The 20,036-nt window shown below is 45.4% G+C and overlaps 1 protein-coding gene across 1 annotated transcript in view; it reads left to right on the top strand.

Moving 5' to 3' along the window:
* The window catches only part of LOC139404558 (exocyst complex component 4-like), a 129,253-nt gene extending 121,558 nt beyond the window's left edge, over window positions 1-7,695 (top strand). Inside the window, exons 8-10 of the mRNA XM_071147258.1 lie at window positions 2,681-2,859; window positions 3,448-3,607; window positions 7,578-7,695. Coding sequence (XP_071003359.1) covers window positions 2,681-2,859; window positions 3,448-3,607; window positions 7,578-7,695 — 457 coding nt within the window. The remainder of the gene's footprint in view (window positions 1-2,680; window positions 2,860-3,447; window positions 3,608-7,577) is intronic.
* The last annotated feature ends 12,341 nt before the right edge of the window (window positions 7,696-20,036 follow it).

Raw genomic sequence — 20,036 nt, 5'->3', positions numbered from 1 at the left:
TCTTTATCCCTCCATCTCCTCCTTCCTCTCTTTATCCCTCCATCTCCTCCTTCCTCTCTTTATCCCTCCATCTCCTCCTTCCTCTCTTTATCCCTCCATCTCCTCCTTCCTCTCTTTATCCCTCCATCACCTCCTTCCTCTCTTTATCCCTCATCACCTCCTTCCTCTCTTTATCCCTCCATCACCTCCTTCCTCTCTTTATCCCTCCATCACCTCCTTCCTCTCTTTATTCCTCCATCTCCTCCTTCTCTTTATCCCTCCATCTCCTCCTTCCTCTCTTTATCCCTCCATCTCCTCCTTCTCTTTATCCCTCCATCTCCTCCTTCTCTTTATCCCTCCATCTCCTCCTTCCTCTCTTTATCCCTCCATCTCCTCCTTCCTCTCTTTATCCCTCCATCTCCTCCTTCCTCTCTTTATCCCTCCATCACCTCCTTCCTCTCTTTATCCCTCATCACCTCCTTCCTCTCTTTATCCCTCCATCACCTCCTTCCTCTCTTTATCCCTCATCACCTCCTTCCTCTCTTTATCCCTCCATCACCTCCTTCCTCTCTTTATCCCTCCATCACCTCCTTCCTCTCTTTATCCCTCCATCTCCTCCTTCCTCTCTTTATCCCTCCATCACCTCCTTCCTCTCTTTATCCCTCCACCACCTCCTTCCTCTCTTTATCCCTCCATCACCTCCTTCCTCTCTTTATCCCTCCATCACCTCCTTCTCTTTATCCCTCCATCACCTCCTTCCTCTCTTTATCCCTCCATCACCTCCTTCCTCTCTTTATCCCTCCATCTCCTCCTTCCTCTCTTTATCCCTCCATCACCTCCTTCTCTTTATCCCTCCATCACCTCCTTCCTCTCTTTATCCCTCCATCACCTCCTTCCTCTCTTTATCCCTCCATCCCTCATCATGGCTCTGAGATATTGTTTCTCTTCTGCAGTAATGTTTATGATCGCCCTGAAAAAAGAGAGTGGGCGAGAAACCCTCCCTGAGCTCTGCACTGCTCTCTACTACTCCACGCCTTATTGACTTTTACCCATCAACCACATTTCCCCCGACAGTAACGGTGGCAAATGATGCCATCAGGAAGAGGAAGAAAGAGAGAGATGCAGAGAGGGAAGGAGTGTGAGAGGGGGGTGGGAAAGAAAGGGAGAGAGAAGGAGAAAAAGAGAGAGAGCGAGAGGGTGTTGGTTTTTATGTCTCCACTCATGTTTTTAATAGCCACCGGGGCCGAAGATGGTTTTTGGGGGTTCTGATGAAGATGGTTTTTGGGGGTTCTGATGAAGATGGTTTTTGGGGGTTCTGATGAAGGTGGTCTTTGGGGGTTCTGAGGAAGGTGTGAGCAGCCAGAGATCATGTATCAGTCAGGTGTTTAGGGAAACTAAGCACCCGCATGGTGGCTCTTGGATTAGAACGTCACACTTGGACAAATGTGTTGAAAGACAGAGGTGGAGGGGAGACATTTGATTAAGTTACAGTAGACTGATATCTACATATCACAATCTGTCCTGATAGTTACATGGTGGATGAATTCAGTCAAACATCCCAGTAGAGCTGAGCAATACATTTCCACCACCGCGTTTTCATTCTCCTTTATATACTAGTTAATGGGACATCAATCCTTTATATACTAGTTAATGGGACATCAATCCTTTATATACTAGTTAATGGGACATCAATTGTCCCATTTAACAATCACCCATATTAGCAAAGTTATTTCATTTCAAACTTCTCATTGGTCTAGAATAGGCTACTTATCATCATGAATGATATCAGCAAAATGCCTGCGATAAGTAACACTAAGCTGATTCCATCACCATCATGACTTCATCTACCTGTAGGGTTTGGTTGGACTAAACACACATCAACAATATTGTCTCTCTCCTCTTTTCATCCGTCTCTCCTCTCTCCTCATCTGTCTCTCCTCTCTCCTCCCCTCATGTCTCTCCTCTCTCCTCCCCTCATGTCTCTCCTCTCTCCTCCCCTCATGTCTCTCCTCTTCTCCTCTCTCCTCCCCTCATCTATCTATCCTCTATCCTCCCCTCATCTATCTATCCTCTCTCCTCCCCTCCTCTATCTCTCCTCCCCTCATCTGTCTATCCTCTCTCCTACCCTGATCTGTCTCATCTTTCTCCTCCCCTCCTCTGTCTCTCCTCTCTCCTCATCTGTCTCTCTTCTCTCCTCCCCTCATCTGTCTATCCTCTCTCCTCCCCTGATCTGTCTCCTCTTTCTCCCCCCCTCTGTCTCTCCTCTCTCTCTCCTCATCTGTCTCTCCTCTCCCCTCATCTCTCTCTCCTCCCCCATCTGTCTATCCTCTCCTCATCTGTTTCTTCTCTCTTCTCCTCATCTATCTATCTTCTCTGCTCCCCTCATCTGTCTATCCTCTCTCTTCCCCTCATCTGTCTATCCTCTCCTCATCTGTTTCTCCTCTCTTCCCCTCATCTATCTATCCTCTCTGCTCTCATCTGTTTCTCCTCTCTCTTCCCCTCATCTGTCTCTCCTCTCTGCTCATCTATTTCTCCTCTTTCTTCCCCTCATCTATCTATCCTCTCTGCTCATCTGTTTCTCCTCTCTCTTCCCCTCATCTATCTCTCCTCTCTCCTCATCTATCTCTCCTCTCTCCTCATCTGTTTCTCCTCTCTCTTGCCCTCATCTATCTCTCCTCATCTGTCTCTCTTCTCCTCTCAGAGTGCATTGTTTCCACTACCTGATTCCCCTGGCCAAGCAGGGGAACTATGCCATAGTGGCCAACGTGGAGAGCATGGACTACGACCCCTTGGTGGTCAAACTCAACAAGGACATCAGCGCCATCGAGGAGGTGATGGGCGCCGCGCTGCAGCAGCACAAGTTCCAGTACATCTTTGAAGGTAAGTCTGTTGTTGTGGGTCGTCCATGATAATGTCATGTGTTGAGAATGTCATTATATTGATTCTATTGGCTTAATGTACTTGTTTCACCTGACTGTGCTCAGGTCAATGTGTGCCTGTATAGTCCATGTGTCTTTTTGGGGTGCAAATGTCCACTGCGGTGATCAATAAAAGTGTTGACTACTGGGATGTATTCTGCAGTATGTGACTGGTATGTGTTTTCTCTCTCTTCACGTTATCTTGCGCTTTCTCTTCTATCCTCTCGTCTCTCTCTCTCTCTTCCCTTCTCTCATCTCTCTCTTCTCTCCTCTCCTCTCGTCTGTCCTCTCTCGCTCTTCTCTCATCTCTCTCTTCTCTCCTCTCGTCTCTCCTCTCTCTTTTATCTTCTCTCATCTCTTTCTTCTCTCCTCTCGTCTCTCTTCTCTTCTCTCTTTTGTGCTCTCTGTCTTCTATTCTCTCCTCTCTCCTCTCTGTTTGTCTGTGTCTGTCTGTCTGTCTGTCTGTCTGTCTGTCTGTCTGTCTGTCTCCCTTCTCTTCTTGAGCTCTCTGTCTCTCTCTCTTTCTCTCTCTCTGTCTGTCTGTCTGTAGGTCTTGGCCACCTGATCTCCTGTATTCTGATCAATGGAGCCCAGTACTTTAAGAGGATCAGTGAGTCTGGCATCAAGAAGATGTGTAGGAACATCTTTGTCCTGCAGCAGAACCTCACCAACATCACCATGTCTAGAGAGGCCGACCTGGACTTCGCTAGGTGAGACATACACACGGGAAGGGGACAAGAAAGACAGGGTAAGAGATGGATAAACAGGACGGAAGGATAGAGAGGGGAGACAAAGGGCTAGAAATAGCAAAGAGGATGAGAGAAGAGGAGGGCAAATCAAAGTAGAGAGAGAGAGATAATCTAAGTTATTCAGTGGGAGGCTGTGTCTCAGAAGGACACAGGACAGCTTTATTTGGACGGATCAATGTGTAATCGTTGTCTTCCTGCCCTCTGTCCCTCTCTCTCGCTGTACCTCTCTTCTGCAGTCCTTCTTTCTCGCTCCCTTTCTCCCCCTCTGTTATGCATGTTCAACCAGCATACAGAACTGCACCAATCTACACCCCGTGAGTGAGTGAGAGGACCAGATGGGAGGGGGTACAGTGCATTCAGAAACTATTCAGACCCCTTGACTTTTTCAACGTTATTTTACGTTGCGACCTTATTCTCAAATCAATAAAAACATTGTTTTATCCTCATCAATCTACTCACAATACTGTATCCCATAATGACAAACCAAAAACAGTTTTAGTCATTTTTGCCAGTTTATAAAAAATAAAAAATCTCATTTACAGAAGTATTCAGACCCTTTACTCAGTACTTTGTTGAAGCATCTTTGGCAGCAATTATTCTTGGGTATGACGCTACAAGCTTGGCACACCTGTATTTGGGGAGTTTCTCCCATTCTTCTCTGCAGATCCTCTCAAGCTCTGTCAGGTTTTCATCAAGGATCTCTTGTAATTTGCTTCATTCATCTTTCCCTCGATCCTGACTAGTCTCCCAGTCCCTGCCGCTGAAAAACATCCCCACCATGCTTCACTGTAGGGATGGTGCCATGTTTCCACCAGATGTGACACTTGGCTTTCAGGCCAAAGAGTTCAATATTGGTTTCATCAGACCAGAGAATCTTGTTTCTCATGGTCTGAGAGTCTTTAGGTTCCTTTTGGCGAACTCCAAGCGGGCTGTCATGTGCCTTTTACTGAGGAGTGGCTTCCATCTAGCCACTCTAAAATAAAGGTCTGATTGGTGGAGTGCTGCAGAGATGGTTGTCCTTCTGGAAGGTTCTCCCATCTCCACAGAGGAACTCTGGAGCTCTGTCAGAGTGACCATCGGGTTCTTGGTCAGGTCCCTGACCAAGGCCTTTCACCCCCTATTGATCGGTTTGGCTGGGCGACCAGCTCTTGGAAGAGTTTTGGTGGTTTCAAACTTCTCCCATTTAAGAATGATGGAGGCCACTGTGTTCTTGGGGACCTTCAATAATGCAGAAATGTTTTGGTACCCTTCCCCAGATCTGTGCCTCGACACAATCCTGTCTCGGTGCTCTACGGACAATTCCTTTGACCTCATGGTTTGGTCTTTGCTCTGACATGCACTGTCAACTGTGGGACCTTATATAGACAGGGGTGTGCTTTTGCAAATCATGTCCAATCAATTGTATTTACCACAGGTGGCTCAATTCTGAGTCTCATAACAAAGGGTCTGAATACTTATGTAAATACGTTTTATTTTATTTATTTGACAACATGTCTTAAAACCTGTTTTCGCTTTGTCATTATGGGGTATTGTGTGTAGATTGATGAGGGGAAAAAGTAATATAATCATTTTAGAATAAGGCTGTAACGTAATAAAATGTGGAAAAAGTCAAGGGGTCTGAATACTTTCTGAATGCACTTTAGGTCAATAAATCCCTCACCAAATGTCCACCAGTGTCCTCCAACACCACTGACATGTGACTGGTGCTTTGACATATTAACAGGAATATAGTGTGTGATGAACACCCTTTGCACACCTTTCTGATGTGGTGGAAAGCGTTTATGTACCAATACGGTAAATTAGCATTGTCAGCTTATATATTGAACACTGTTAGCCCAGCCTTTTATTTACCAGTTCACCCCTGTGATGTTATCAGTGCTCTTCTACCAGAGGCATTATAAGGGACCTTGACATGTCCTTTCAGGTATTTTTCTGGAGACTTCAATATATCAATATATTTTGACCAAACATAAAACAATACAAGGTCATTTTATGGACTCGTTGGACTGTAAACCAAAAGGCTTAAGACACCTAATCAAAGTCTAGGCTACCTCAATCCCCCCAAAACCCAATCTGATGACGTTAGATGTTCACTAGCTTTGCCAATCTCCATGCGATGTCCTTCTCTACAATGTATGTCAGTCGGATGTCGTCTTGTCTGTGAATGTGTGTACAACAGGGTTTCCCAAACCCGGTCCAGGGGCCCCACCTCGGTGCAGGCTTTGGTTTTTGCCTCAGTGCTACACAGCTGAATCAATTAACCAACTCATCATCAAGAGTTGATCATTTGAGTCAGCTGTGTAGTGCTGGGACTAAAACGTGCACCCATGGGAGGCCCCAAGACAGAGTTTTGGAAATGTCGAAGACCCCGGTGATAACTGTGCTGGCTTGACAGAGTTTGTCTCGTTAGGGTCTTGCCTAGCTCCATAGCGGTGCTGTTGTCTGATGGCAGGATAGTAGTATAGAGGGGACCGGCGGAGCCTGACAGTGTGGGTGCTGTAGGGGGTTGATACATCTCTCTCTCTGATGACAGTGTGGGTGCTGTAGGGGGTTGATACATCTCTCTCTCTGATGACAGTGTGGGTGCTGTAGGGGGTTGATACGTCTCTCTCTCTGATGACAGTGTGGGTGCTGTAGGGGGTTGATACGTCTCTCTCTCTGATGACAGTGTGGGTGCTGTAGGGATTGATACATCTCTCTCTCTCTGATGACAGTGTGGGTGCTGTAGGGGGTTGATACATCTCTCTCTCTGATGACAGTGTGGGTGCTGTAGGGATTGATACATCTCTCTCTCTGATGACAGTGTGGGTGCTGTAGGGGGTTGATATGTCTCTCTCTCTGATGATAGTGTGGGTGCTGTAGGGGGTTGATACGTCTCTCTCTCTGATGACAGTGTGGGTGCTGTAGGGATTGATACATCTCTCTCTGATGACAGTGTGGGTGCTGTAGGGGTTGATACATCTCTCTGATGACAGTGTGGGTGCTGTAGGGATTGATACATCTCTCTCTCTGATGACAGTGTGGGTGCTGTAGGGGTTGATACATCTCTCTGATGACAGTGTGGGTGCTGTAGGGGGTTGATACATCTCTCTCTCTGATGACAGTGTGGGTGCTGTAGGGGTTGATACATCTCTCTCTCTGATGACAGTGTGGGTGCGGTAGGGATTGATACATCTCTCTCTCTGATGACAGTGTGGGTGCTGTAGGGGTTGATACATCTCTCTCTCTGATGATAGTGTGGGTGCTGTAGGGGGTTGATACGTCTCTCTCTCTGATGACAGTGTGGGTGCTGTAGGGATTGATACATCTCTCTCTCTGATGACAGTGTGGGTGCTGTAGGGGTTGATACATCTCTCTGATGACAGTGTGGGTGCTGTAGGGATTGATACATCTCTCTCTCTGATGACAGTGTGGGTGCTGTAGGGGTTGATACATCTCTCTGATGACAGTGTGGGTGCTGTAGGGGGTTGATACATCTCTCTCTCTGATGACAGTGTGGGTGCTGTAGGGGTTGATACATCTCTCTCTCTGATGACAGTGTGGGTGCGGTAGGGATTGATACATCTCTCTCTCTGATGACAGTGTGGGAGGACAACCTCTTTCAAAAGGCCAGAAACTCTCTGATGACAGTGTGGGTGCTGTAGGGGGTTGATATGTCTCTCTCTCTGATGACAGTGTGGGTGCTGTAGGGATTGATACATCTCTCTCTCTGATGACAGTGTGGGTGCTGTAGGGGTTGATACATCTCTCTGATGACAGTGTGGGTGCTGTAGGGATTGATACATCTCTCTGATGACAGTGTGGGTGCTGTAGGGATTGATACATCTCTCTCTCTGATGACAGTGTGGGTGCTGTAGGGGTTGATACATCTCTCTCTCTGATGACAGTGTGGGTGCTGTAGGGATTGATACATCTCTCTCTCTGATGACAGTGTGGGAGGACAACCTCTTTCAAAAGGCCAGAAAGAAGGGACAGAAAGAGGGAGAGTAAGAGAACACAAGACATGTTCACCCTTCCTTCAGCCCAGTCTCAGAAGAACGACTGAATAAAGGGAAGAAAAGGCCAGGAGAATAAGAGAAGGAAAGAATAGTCAGTCATTGGTTGAAGAACGGTAGAAGAGGAGGAATAGAGGAGAAGGCCGTGGTGCTGTGAGTGGCTCCTGTGGTTGACCCTGGAAAGGACACAGTAATAACCATCGATCCCAATTACAACTGAGAAGCCCAATGACCAGCAGCACTGTAGCTAGCTCTACCCAATGAAACACACATATATATATATACACACACACATATATATACTGTATACACACACACACACACATATATATATATATATATATATACAGTGCCTTGCGAAAGTATTCGGCCCCCTTGAACTTTGCGACCTTTTGCCACATTTCAGGTGAAGAATCAACAGCAAGTGGGACACAATCATGAAGTGGAACGACATTTATTGGATATTTCAAACTTTTTTAACAAATCAAAAACTAAAAAATTGGGCGTGCAAAATTATTCAGCCCCTTTACTTTCAGTGCAGCAAACTCTCTCCAGAAGTTCAGTGAGGATCTCTGAATGATCCAATGTTGACCTAAATGACTAATGATGATAAATACAATCCACCTGTGTGTAATCAAGTCTCCGTATAAATGCACCTGCACTGTGATTGTCTCAGAGGTCCGTTAAAAGCGCAGAGAGCATCATGAAGAACAAGGAACACACCAGGCAGGTCCGAGATACTGTTGTGAAGAAGTTTAAAGCCGGATTTGGATACAAAAAGATTTCCCAAGCTTTAAACATCCCAATGAGCACTGTGCAAGCGATAATATTGAAATGGAAGGAGTATCAGACCACTGCAAATCTACCAAGACCTGGCCGTCCCTCTAAACTTTCAGCTCATACAAGGAGAAGACTGATCAGAGATGCAGCCAAGAGGCCCATGATCACTCTGGATGAACTGCAGAGATCTACAGCTGAGGTGGGAGACTCTGTCCATAGGACAACAATCAGTCGTATATTGCACAAATCTGGCCTTTATGGAAGAGTGGCAAGAAGAAAGCCATTTCTTAAAGATATCCATAAAAAGTGTCATTTAAAGTTTGCCTCAAGCCACCTGGGAGACACATCAAACATGTGGAAGAAGGTGCTCTGGTCAGATGAAACCAAAATTGAACTTTTTGGCAACAATGCAAAACGTTATGTTTGGCGTAAAAGCAACACAGCTCATCACCCTGAACACACCATCCCCACTGTCAAACATGGTGGTGGCAGCATCATGGTTTGGGCCTGCTTTTCTTCAGCAGGGACAGGGTAGATGGTTAAAATTGATGGGAAGATGGATGGAGCCAAATACAGGACCATTCTGGAAGAAAACCTGATGGAGTCTGCAAAAGACCTGAGACTGGGACGGAGATTTGTCTTCCAACAAGACAATGATCCAAAACATAAAGCAAAATCTACAATGGAATGGTTCAAAAATAAACATATCCAGGTGTTAGAATGGCCAAGTCAAAGTCCAGACCTGAATCCAATCGAGAATCTGTGGAAAGAACTGAAAACTGCTGTTCACAAATGCTCTCCATCCAACCTCACTGAGCTCGAGCTGTTTTGCAAGGAGGAATGGGAAAAAATTTCAGTCTCTCGATGTGCAAAACTGATAGAGACATACCCCAAGCGACTTACAGCTGTAATCGCAGCAAAAGGTGGCGCTACAAAGTATTAACTTAAGGGGGCTGAATAATTTTGCACGCCCAATTTTTCAGTTTTTGATTTGTTAAAAAAGTTTTAAATATCCAATAAATGTCGTTCCACTTCATGATTGTGTCCCCCTTGTTGTTGATTCTTCACAAAAAAATACAGTTTTATATCTTTGTTTGAAGCCTGAAAAGCCTGGCAAAAGGTCGCAAAGTTCAAGGGGGCCGAATACTTTCGCAAGGCACTGTATATATATATATATATATATATATATATATATATATATATATATATATATATATATATATATATATATACACACACACATGTATATATACACACACACACACACATACATATATATACACACACACACACACACACACACACACACATATATACACACACACTCACACATACATATATATACACACACACACACACACACACACACACACACACACACATATATACACACACACACATATATATACACACACACATATATATATACACACACACACACACACACACACACGCACACAGATATATGCACACAGATATATATACATACACACACACATATATACACACACAGAGTTCTGTGTGAAGTGGAAGGGTATGGAAACAGTGGCACCCAGTGGTCAAAGCTACAGTAGCTACTGCATATCTGTAATCAAGGCACAGGCCCTGAAATACTGCTGAAATGTCACATTTCAATGCTGGTGTGTTGAACTTTGTGTGACTGTTTGTTCAAATGTAATCTGTAGATATCAGGTTGAATTAATTCATTTTCATTTTTGTTGTAACCGTTTCTGTAGTCTTTCAGGGCCTGTTATATATGTCTGTGTGTGTGGTGTGAGGCGTGTCTGTGTGTGTGGTGTGAGGCGTGTCTGTGTGTGTGGTGTGAGGCGTGTCTGTGTGTGTGGTGTGAGGCGTGTGTGTGGTGTGAGGCGTGTCTGTGTGTGTGGTGTGAGGCGTGTCTGTGTGTGTGGTGTGAGGCGTGTCTGTGTGTGTGGTGTGAGGCGTGTCTGTGTGTGTGGTGTGAGGCGTGTCTGTGTGTGTGATGTGAGGCGTGTCTGTGTGTGTGATGTGAGGCGTGTCTGTGTGTGTGATGTGAGGCGTGTCTGTGTGTGTGACCTTGACCCAATATGCTTAGTCAGGCATAGTGTGCCCTGTTACACACACACAAACACACACACAGTGAGTGGCAGACACACATGCAGTGAGTGGCAGACACACACACAGAGAGTGGCACACACACACACATAGAGTGGCAGACACACACACACACAGAGAGAGAGTGGCAGACACATATACACAGAGTCACACACACACACCATCTGCTCAGAGACAGCTCTAGAGCCAGGTCCCATCCCATAGACCTGGACATGTCACTGGAACCTCTGATAAACCTCACATCTGTGTTTGTGTGTGTGTGGTTGTCTTTCTCTCTCCCCTCCATCTCTCTATCTCTGTCTCTCTCTATTTCTCTCTCTTCCCCCATTACTCCTCTCTTTCTCTCTCCCCTCCATCTCTCTCTCTCTCTCTCTCTCTCTATTTCTCTCTCTTCCCCCATTACTCCTCTCTTTCTCTCTCCCCTCCATCTCTCTCTCTGTCTCTCTCTCTTTCTCTCTCTTCCCCCATTACTCCTCTCTTTCTCTCTCCCGCCTTTCCTCCCTCACTCTGCTGCTGTTTTTGGTTTTCTGCCACTGCAGGAGAGATAGATAGGGAGGGAGAGGGATGGATTGAGATAAAGAGAGAGCGGGATGGAGAGAGAGAGAGAGGATGGATTGAGATAAAGAGAGAGCGGGATGGAGAGAGAGAGAGGATGGATTGAGATAAAGAGAGAGCGGGATGGAGAGAGAGAGAGAGAGGATGGATCAAAGATGTTGTGAAATAAATGGATGATGTGAACTTGGAGACCTCCTCTCCAGCTGTCTCCCAGATATACTGTCAGTCCACCAGCCGGGAATCTGCCCAACAACTGCACTCTAACATTGCCCTAACGTTGTAGAAGCGTTGTTAAAATATTATTTCCAGACATCTGCCTACATGCGCATCACGATGAATTAAAACAGACTGACAACATTTTATCGGCATTTCTTTTTAAGGTTACGTAGACATTGGAGCCAGTTGTAGTGGATCAATGATCATTATCACAGAACATTGGAATGACTTTGACGTCACGCTGACATATTGTTTCTGAGACATGGACCTTCTAGCTGGATGTTCTAGCCACCCAGGTGTTTGGTCTAGTCTAGTGGATCAATGTGCCTCAAAACATCAACATCTCTCTGGCTGTGTGTGTGTGTGTGTGTGTGTGTGTGTGTGTGTGTGTGTGTGTGTGTGTGTGTGTGTGTGTGTGTGTGTGTGTGTGTGTGTGTGTGTGTGTGTGTGTGTGTGTGTGTGTGTGTGTGTGTGTGTGTGTGTGTGTGTGTGTGTGATCACACTGCGGCTGTTTAGCCATTCAGCACACACAGGTTGACTTACAGGGAATTACCATTCTGTTGAAACAAGCACTTTTATGAGAGGGAGGGGTGGGTGAGAGAGAGAGACAGGGTTGGTATGTTCATTGTCTTACCTTTAGGAGATGGAGGGAGAGAGAGGGACAGGGTTGGTTAGTATATTGTCTTACCTTTAGGAGATGGAGGGAGAGGGACAGGGTTGGTTAGTATATTGTCTTACCTTTAGGAGAGGGAGAGAGAGGGACAGGATTGGTTAGTATATTGTCTTACCTTTAGGAGAGGGAGAGAGAGGGACAGGGTTGGTTAGTATATTGTCTTACCTTTAGGAGAGGGAGGGAGGGAGAGAGGGGGACAGGGTTGGTTAGTAGATTGTCTTACCTTTAGGAGAGGGAGGGAGAGAGAGTGACAGGGTTGGTTAGTATATTGTCCTACCTTTATGAGAGGGAGGGAGGGAGAGTGTGGGGGACAGGGTTGGTTAGTATATTGTCTTACCTTTAGGAGAGGGAGGGAGGGAGGGAGGGTTGGTTAGTATATTGTCTTACCTTTAGGAGAGGGAGGGAGGGAGGGAGAGAGAGGGACAGGGTTGGTTAGTATATTGTCTTACCTTTAGGAGATGGAGGGAGGGAGACAGGGTTGGTTAGTATATTGTCTTACCTTTAGGAGAGGGAGGTAGGGAGGGAGGGAGGGAGAGAGAGAGAGGGACAGGGTTGGTTAGTATATTGTCTTACCTTTAGGAGAGGGAGGGAGGGAGAATGTGGGGGACAGGGTTGGTTAGTATATTGTCTTACCTTTAGGGGAGGGAGGGAGGGAGGGAGGGAGGGAGGGAGGGAGGGAGGGAGGGAGGGAGGGTTAGTATATTGTCTTACCTTTAGGAGAGGGAGGGAGGGAGGGAGAGAGAGGGACAGGGTTGGTTAGTATATTGTCTTACCTTTAGGAGATGGAGGGAGGGAGACAGGGTTGGTTAGTATATTGTCTTACCTTTAGGAGAGGGAGGTAGGGAGGGAGGGAAGGAGAGAGAGAGAGGGACAGGGTTGGTTAGTATATTGTCTTACCTTTAGGAGATGGAGGGAGAGAGACAGGGTTGGTTAGTATATTGTCTTACCTTTAGGAGAGGGAGGGAGAGAGGCAGAGAGAGGTACAGGGTTGGTTAGTATATTGTCTTACCTTTAGGAGAGGGAGGGAGGGAGGGAGGGAGAGAGAGGTACAGGGTTGGTTACTATATTCTCTTACCTTTAGGAGAGGGAGGGAGGGAGAGAGAGGGACAGGGTTGGTTAGTATATTGTCTTACCTTTAGGAGAGGGAGGGAGAGAGAGGGACAGGGTTGGTTAGTATATTGTCTTACCTTTAGTAGATGGAGAGAGAGAGAGGGACAGGGTTGGTTAGTATATTGTCTTACCTTTAGGAGAGGGAGGGAGAGAGAGGGACAGGGTTGGTTAGTATATTGTCTTACCTTTAGGAAAGGGAGGGAGAGTGAGAGAGTGGAGGGGTGGGTGGGTGAGAGGGATGGACAACGTTGGTTAGTATATTGTCTTACCTTTAGGAGAGGGAGGGAGGGAGGGAGGGAGGGAGGGACAGGGTTGGCTAGTATATTGTCTTACCTTTAGGAGAGGGAGGGAGAGGGACAGGGTTGGTTAGTATATTGTCTTACCTTTAGGAGAGGGAGGGAGGGAGGGAGGGACAGGGTTGGTTAGTATATTGTCTTACCTTTAGGAGAGGGAGTGAGAGAGAGAGAGAGAGGGAGAGGGTTGGTTAGTATATTGTCTTACCTTTAGGAGAGGGAGTGAGAGTGAGAGAGAGCAGGGGTGGGGTGGGTGAGAGGGATGGACAGGGTTGGTTAGTATATTGTCTTACCTTTAGGAGACGGAGGGAGGGAGGGACAGGGTTGGTTAGTATATTGTCTTCTAGATGGACTACTAGGGAGGGGTATGTATTGTGTGAAAAACGTCTGTTTGTTTGAGGGGGTTGTGTCTAGAAAACTCTGTGCGTGTAACATCCAATCATAAGAGTGACAGTTGGTTTACACTCTCTCTGACATCCAATCACACCCCCAGTGAGATACCCTGTGACCCCTGTCTCTAGCCTGTCCTGTTATCCTCCTAGCATTACATGCTAACACAGCTTCCATGATAAGCAAGTGAATCATTAGCCTTCAGAGCTAGCCCATTATTGTCTGACAGACATGGACGGTGCAGATGTCACGGGGTTGAGTGGAAACGCGGAGGTGTCTGGTGAACAGCTCAGCAGAGGGAGCCTGTGGTAAAATTCAGTTTAACCGTGTTGTCAAGGTGACAGGGCTGGGGCAGAGTCGACTCACCCCAGCTTTAATAACTACAGCTGACGGCTATGATAAACTGTTTGTGTTTAGCGCTTGTGTCTCAGTCTTTCTCTCCCTCCTTACCTATCTGTCAATAGCAGGGGCGAAGTGGTGTTCGTTCCGTCTGGTTCCTCTATTTGTACAGTTGATGTGACTACTTATCTGTCCTTAGTTGCATTGCAGTAGCTGCTTTCTCTGAGGTAAGTTTAGAGTTAGTGACTTTCCCATCTTGAGCTAACGTGGTGTTAACTTGCGCTGTTTACAAAGTGGAAAATGACTTGTCGTCTTTGAGCTATCCACTCTCTTTGAACATGAGTCTTCCTGTCTGTCTGTGTCTGTGTCTGTCTGTGTCTCTCTGTGTCTCTCTTTCTTTCTATCTTTCTTTCTCACTCATAATGACTACACTGGTTATTGCTGATGAAGCTGCAGTGTCTCTGCATAGAGCTTCTCTAGTCACAAGAGGACAGAGGGAGCGAGAGGAGTGGGAAAACTTGACAGAGCTCTCATTTGCGTCAGGAGCCCTGGCATTTGTTACCGCGGCGACAAGCGTGCGTTCCGCTTGATGGAGAGAATCATCCTGAGAGAATCTCCTCCCTCCCTCCATCCTCTCCTCCACCCTATCCCTCGCTAACTAATGTGTTGTTCTCAACATGCTGACAGAGGCAACCTTAAATGACTTTAATATTGTACACACTAGAAATGAGAGGAAATGAATTGTGCTGTTTCTAGTTTTCTCTCCTCTCTCTCTCTCCCACTTTCTCCCTTCTCTTTCTCCCTTCTCTCTCACCAGTGACATACATAGATCTTGGCCCCGTCCTCTGCCACATGCACCATCAATTTGCTTAATACTCTTTGTATACGAGGGGCTGCGCACGAAGGAGATGTGGGCTAATTAAAATGTAATGACATCACACACAGAGTTAGCGAGTGAGTGAGCGCTCTTGCAGGTGGTGGGGTGGGAGGGAGGGAGGGAGGGTGGGAGGGAGGGTGGGTGGCAAGTGGGGAAATGCGGACGACAGTGACGGTGGGTTCTGGAGTGTGTTTGACTGTGTGAAGCCGAATGCTGGTTTCCTTCATTATCTCCCCCTAATGGGTGAATAAAGGCTGGTGGGGGGCGGAGGTGTAAGAGCACAGTGAATTTAATCTGATTAACAGCTGCTGTTGGGCAAATGACTTTCCAAGCACCTGGGTAATGACGTGGTTGGTTGGAGGAGTTTTTGGCATCTGGGGGGGGGCGATGAGTTGTCTCACACACCAACATAACAATCTCTCTCACTCACTCACTCACTCACTCACTCACTCACTCACACATTCACTCACACACACACACACACACACACACACACACCCCACCCCCCTCACACACACACCCCACCCAGCACTTCCAACCTTCTCCCTGGTACAACATCTGGGCAGGGCCCAGATAGCCAGGTGTCCAGTCAACATGACGACAGAGGGATGAGGCCCGTAGAACAGGCCAAAGAGAGGACAGTATTGTGGGGCAACATGGAGAACCAGACATTGCCAATCAGTTTGTAGATGGATACCCCAAAATCCAAACCCAAAGGCTTGAAATGTCGTGCCAAGTGCCCTATAATAGACAGAACCACGGTATACCTGCAAACTGGGGTTACGTTCCAGATTGACTGCATTGCAGTCGGCAACTGCTGACTGACTGATCTACAAATCATCTTGCGTGCTAAATAACTCCTCACTATCACTTGATCTACAAATCACCTTGCATGCTAAATAACTCCTCACTATCACTTGATCTACAAATCACCTTGCATGCTAAATAACTCCTCACTATCACTTGATCTACAAATCACCTTGCATGCTAAATAACTCCTCACTATCACTTGATCTACAAATCACCTTGCATGCTAAATAACTCCTCACTATCACTTAATCTACAAATCACCTTGCATGCTAAATAACTCCTCACTATCACTTGATCTACAAATCACCTTGCATGCTAAATAACTCCTCACTATCACTTAATCTACAAATCACCTTGCATGCTAAATAACTCCTCACTATCACTTGATCTACAAATCACCTTGCATGCTAAATAACTCCTCACTATCACTTAATCTACAAATCACCTTGCATGCTAAATAACTCCTCACTATCACGTGTAGATCAGTCAGTTTGCTCAGTCACACAGTATATTAGACTTTCATATTCAGGACACAGGGAGGCAACCAAAGATAGGGCCTTAGAGAACATTATACACTATAGCCGTATAAACTGGTTTACAAACGGCCCAAACTGGAACAGCCTTGCCCAGATGTGAGAACACAAATATACCATCATTTATACCAAGTAAAGTTGTCAATTATCACTCTTTTTCCCCACGTGTTTTATTCCTACCCTGCTTTTCTACGTCTCTTTGGGAACGGTGTGTGTGGGTTGTTAATTGTTCTCTTCAAAGCTTTCCCTTCTAAAAACAAACACATTTATTTTCAGTTCACATAACAATGTGGACTATGTCCTCCTGTGTGCAGCTAATCGCATGCAGTATCTGGGGAATGGGAGTGGTGTTTTGGACGTGAATAACACACACACATACACACACACACAGTAGACACACACACACACACACACAGTAGACACACGCGCACACACACACAGTAGACACACACACACACACACACACACACACACACAGTGGACACACACACACACAGTGGACACACACACAGATATACAGTGGAGACATGTGGTGCATATTTGAGAAGTGATAAGAACACTGTGCTGCCCATCAGGGGTTTCTCTGTGTCTCTGCCTGTGGCGAGCAAAGGAACCGGTATGACCCCTCATCAATATTGACGAGCTCATTGAGGGTGAGCATTGAAAAACGAACAGGGCCTTGGAGGGAGATGGAGAGAGGAGAAGAGAGTGAGTATGCAAATAGTTCACAAACCAAGGGCATTACTTGTCAGAGAAAGAGAGAAATATAAAATAAATGAATCCCCACACACAGCTGTGAAAGTCTGTTCTTACTGGACCTAATCTCTCTCCATATTTGTTCTCTCTCTCTCTCTCTCTGTCTCTCTGTCTCTCTGTCTCTCTCTCTCTCTCTCTCTCTCTCTCTCTCTCTCTCTCTCTCTGTCTCTCTCTGTTCTTCTTGCAATATTACAACAGCAGAAATAGCTTGACACAAAAAGCTGCAGAATTGTTCAGTCATTCCTACATAGGAAAATAACCATTAGGTTTAGTAATGGGAGAGGCTTAGAAATAATACAACAAGATAATAGTTAATCCTATTCAGGTACACACACACACACACACACACACACACACGAGATTTGCACCTGTGTGCTTGTGACTTCCTTGAGATTTCTCCTCCTGGACACAATGGAAGACTTTCCCTCAGCTTAGTCTTCCTCTCCCTGCTGCTTTGATGGACACCACTTTAAATCACACTCTTTCTCTGGGCACAAAGAGCTGAGTTAAAGGAGGAGATGGGTGAAGAGATTGAGCTTCCCGATGCCCCCAGGTTTTGTGTGTGTGTGCGTGCGTGTGTGTGTCCTTTTGTGGGCACCTCTCATACCCATCTAAAACACCATTGTGGGAGTGTAATCTAAGTGAATGGGATTTCTCTACTAGCCAGTGGCGTATAGCGATGCTATCTGTCTGTCTTTGTGTCTGTGCTGCTGCTGCCCACACAGTCTCTGAGGTATTGGCCTGTTTAGCCCCAGAGCAGAGACATAGTCAGCCCTGCTCTATGCTACTCCCTAATGCATTCATATATCTTCTATATTTACATATATGTTTAATCTGTCTGCTTTGTAGGACAGGCTACCGATGCTACTGTAAACTCTGTGTTTTCCCTATTATTATGGACTAAACCACCATCAATATACAGTGCCTTGCGAAAGTATTCGGCCCCCTTGAACTTTGCGAACTTTTGCCACATTTCAGGCTTCAAACATAAAGATATAAAACTGTATTTTTTTGTGAAGAATCAACAACAAGTGGGACACAATCATGAAGTGGAACGACATTTATTGGATATTTCAAACTTTTTTAACAAATCAAAAATCAAAATTATTCAGCCCCCCCCAAAATACTTTGTAGCGCCACCTTTTGCTGCGATTACAGCTGTAAGTCGCTTGGGGTATGTCTCTATCAGTTTTGCACATCGAGAGACTGAAATTTTTTCCCATTCCTCCTTGCAAAACAGCTTGAGCTCAGTGAGGTTGGATGGAGAGCATTTGTGAACAGCAGTTTTCAGTTCTTTCCACAGATTCTCGATTGGATTCAGGTCTGGACTTTGACTTGGCCATTCTAACACCTGGATATGTTTATTTTTAAACCATTCCATTGTAGATTTTGCTTTATGTTTTGGATCATTGTCTTGTTGGAAGACAAATCTCCGTCCCAGTCTCAGGTCTTTTGCAGACTCCATCAGGTTTTCTTCCAGAATGGTCCTGTATTTGGCTCCATCCATCTTCCCATCAATTTTAACCATCTACCCTGTCCCTGCTGAAGAAAAGCAGGCCCAAACCATGATGCTGCCACCACCATGTTTGACAGTGGGGATGGTGTGTTCAGGGTGATGAGCTGTGTTGCTTTTACGCCAAACATAACGTTTTGCATTGTTGCCAAAAAGTTCAATTTTGGTTTCATCTGACCAGAGCACCTTTTTCCACATGTTTGGTGTGTCTCCCAGGTGGCTTGTGGCAAACTTTAAATGACACTTTTTATGGATATCTTTAAGAAATGGCTTTCTTCTTGCCACTCTTCCATAAAGGCCAGATTTGTGCAATATACGACTGATTGTTGTCCTATGGACAGAGTCTCCCACCTCAGCTGTAGATCTCTGCAGTTCATCCAGAGTGATCATGGGCCTCTTGGCTGCATCTCTGATCAGTCTTCTCCTTGTATGAGCTGAAAGTTTAGAGGGACGGCCAGGTCTTGGTAGATTTGCAGTGGTCTGATACTCCTTCCATTTCAATATTATCGCTTGCACAGTGCTCCTTGGGATGTTTAAAGCTTGGGAAATCTTTTTGTATCCAAATCCGGCTTTAAACTTCTTCACAACAGTATCTCGGACCTGCCTGGTGTGTTCCTTGTTCTTCATGCTCTCTGCGCTTTTAACGGACCTCTGAGACTATCACAGTGCAGGTGCATTTATACGGAGACTTGATTACACACAGGTGGATTGTATTTATCATCATTAGTCATTTAGGTCAACATTGGATCATTCAGAGATCCTCACTGAACTTCTGGAGAGAGTTTGCTGCACTGAAAGTAAAGGGGCTGAATAATTTTGCACGCCCAATTTTTCAGTTTTTGATTTGTTAAAAAAGTTTGAAATATCCAATAAATGTCGTTCCACTTCATGATTGTGTCCCACTTGTTGTTGATTCTTCACAAAAAAATACAGTTTTATATCTTTATGTTTTAAGCCTGAAATGTGGCAAAAGGTCGCAAAGTTCAAGGGGGCCGAATACTTTCGCAAGGCACTGTACATATGGTTTAAACCACCATCAATATACATATGGATTAAACCACCATCAATATACATATGGACTAAACCACCATAAATATACATATGGATTAAACCACCATCAATATACATATGGATTAAACCACCATCAATATACATATGGACTAAACCACCATCAATATACATATGGACTAAACCACCATCAATATACATATGGTTTAAACCACCATCAATATACATATGGTTTAAACCACTATCAATAAAAAATTGGATTAAACCACCATCAATATACATATGGTTTAAACCACCATCAATATACATATGGATTAAACCACCATCAATATACATATGGATTAAACCACCATCAATATACCAATGGATTAAACCACCATCAATATACATATGGACTAAACCACCATCAATATACATATGGACTAAACCACCATCAATATACATATGG

This window comes from Oncorhynchus clarkii, unplaced genomic scaffold (assembly GCF_045791955.1).
Source record: "Oncorhynchus clarkii lewisi isolate Uvic-CL-2024 unplaced genomic scaffold, UVic_Ocla_1.0 unplaced_contig_1793_pilon_pilon, whole genome shotgun sequence".
Classification (NCBI taxonomy): Eukaryota; Metazoa; Chordata; class Actinopteri; order Salmoniformes; family Salmonidae; genus Oncorhynchus; species Oncorhynchus clarkii.
The sequence above is the reverse complement of the archived record's forward strand: the minus strand, read 5'-3'. Positions and strand labels throughout refer to the sequence as shown.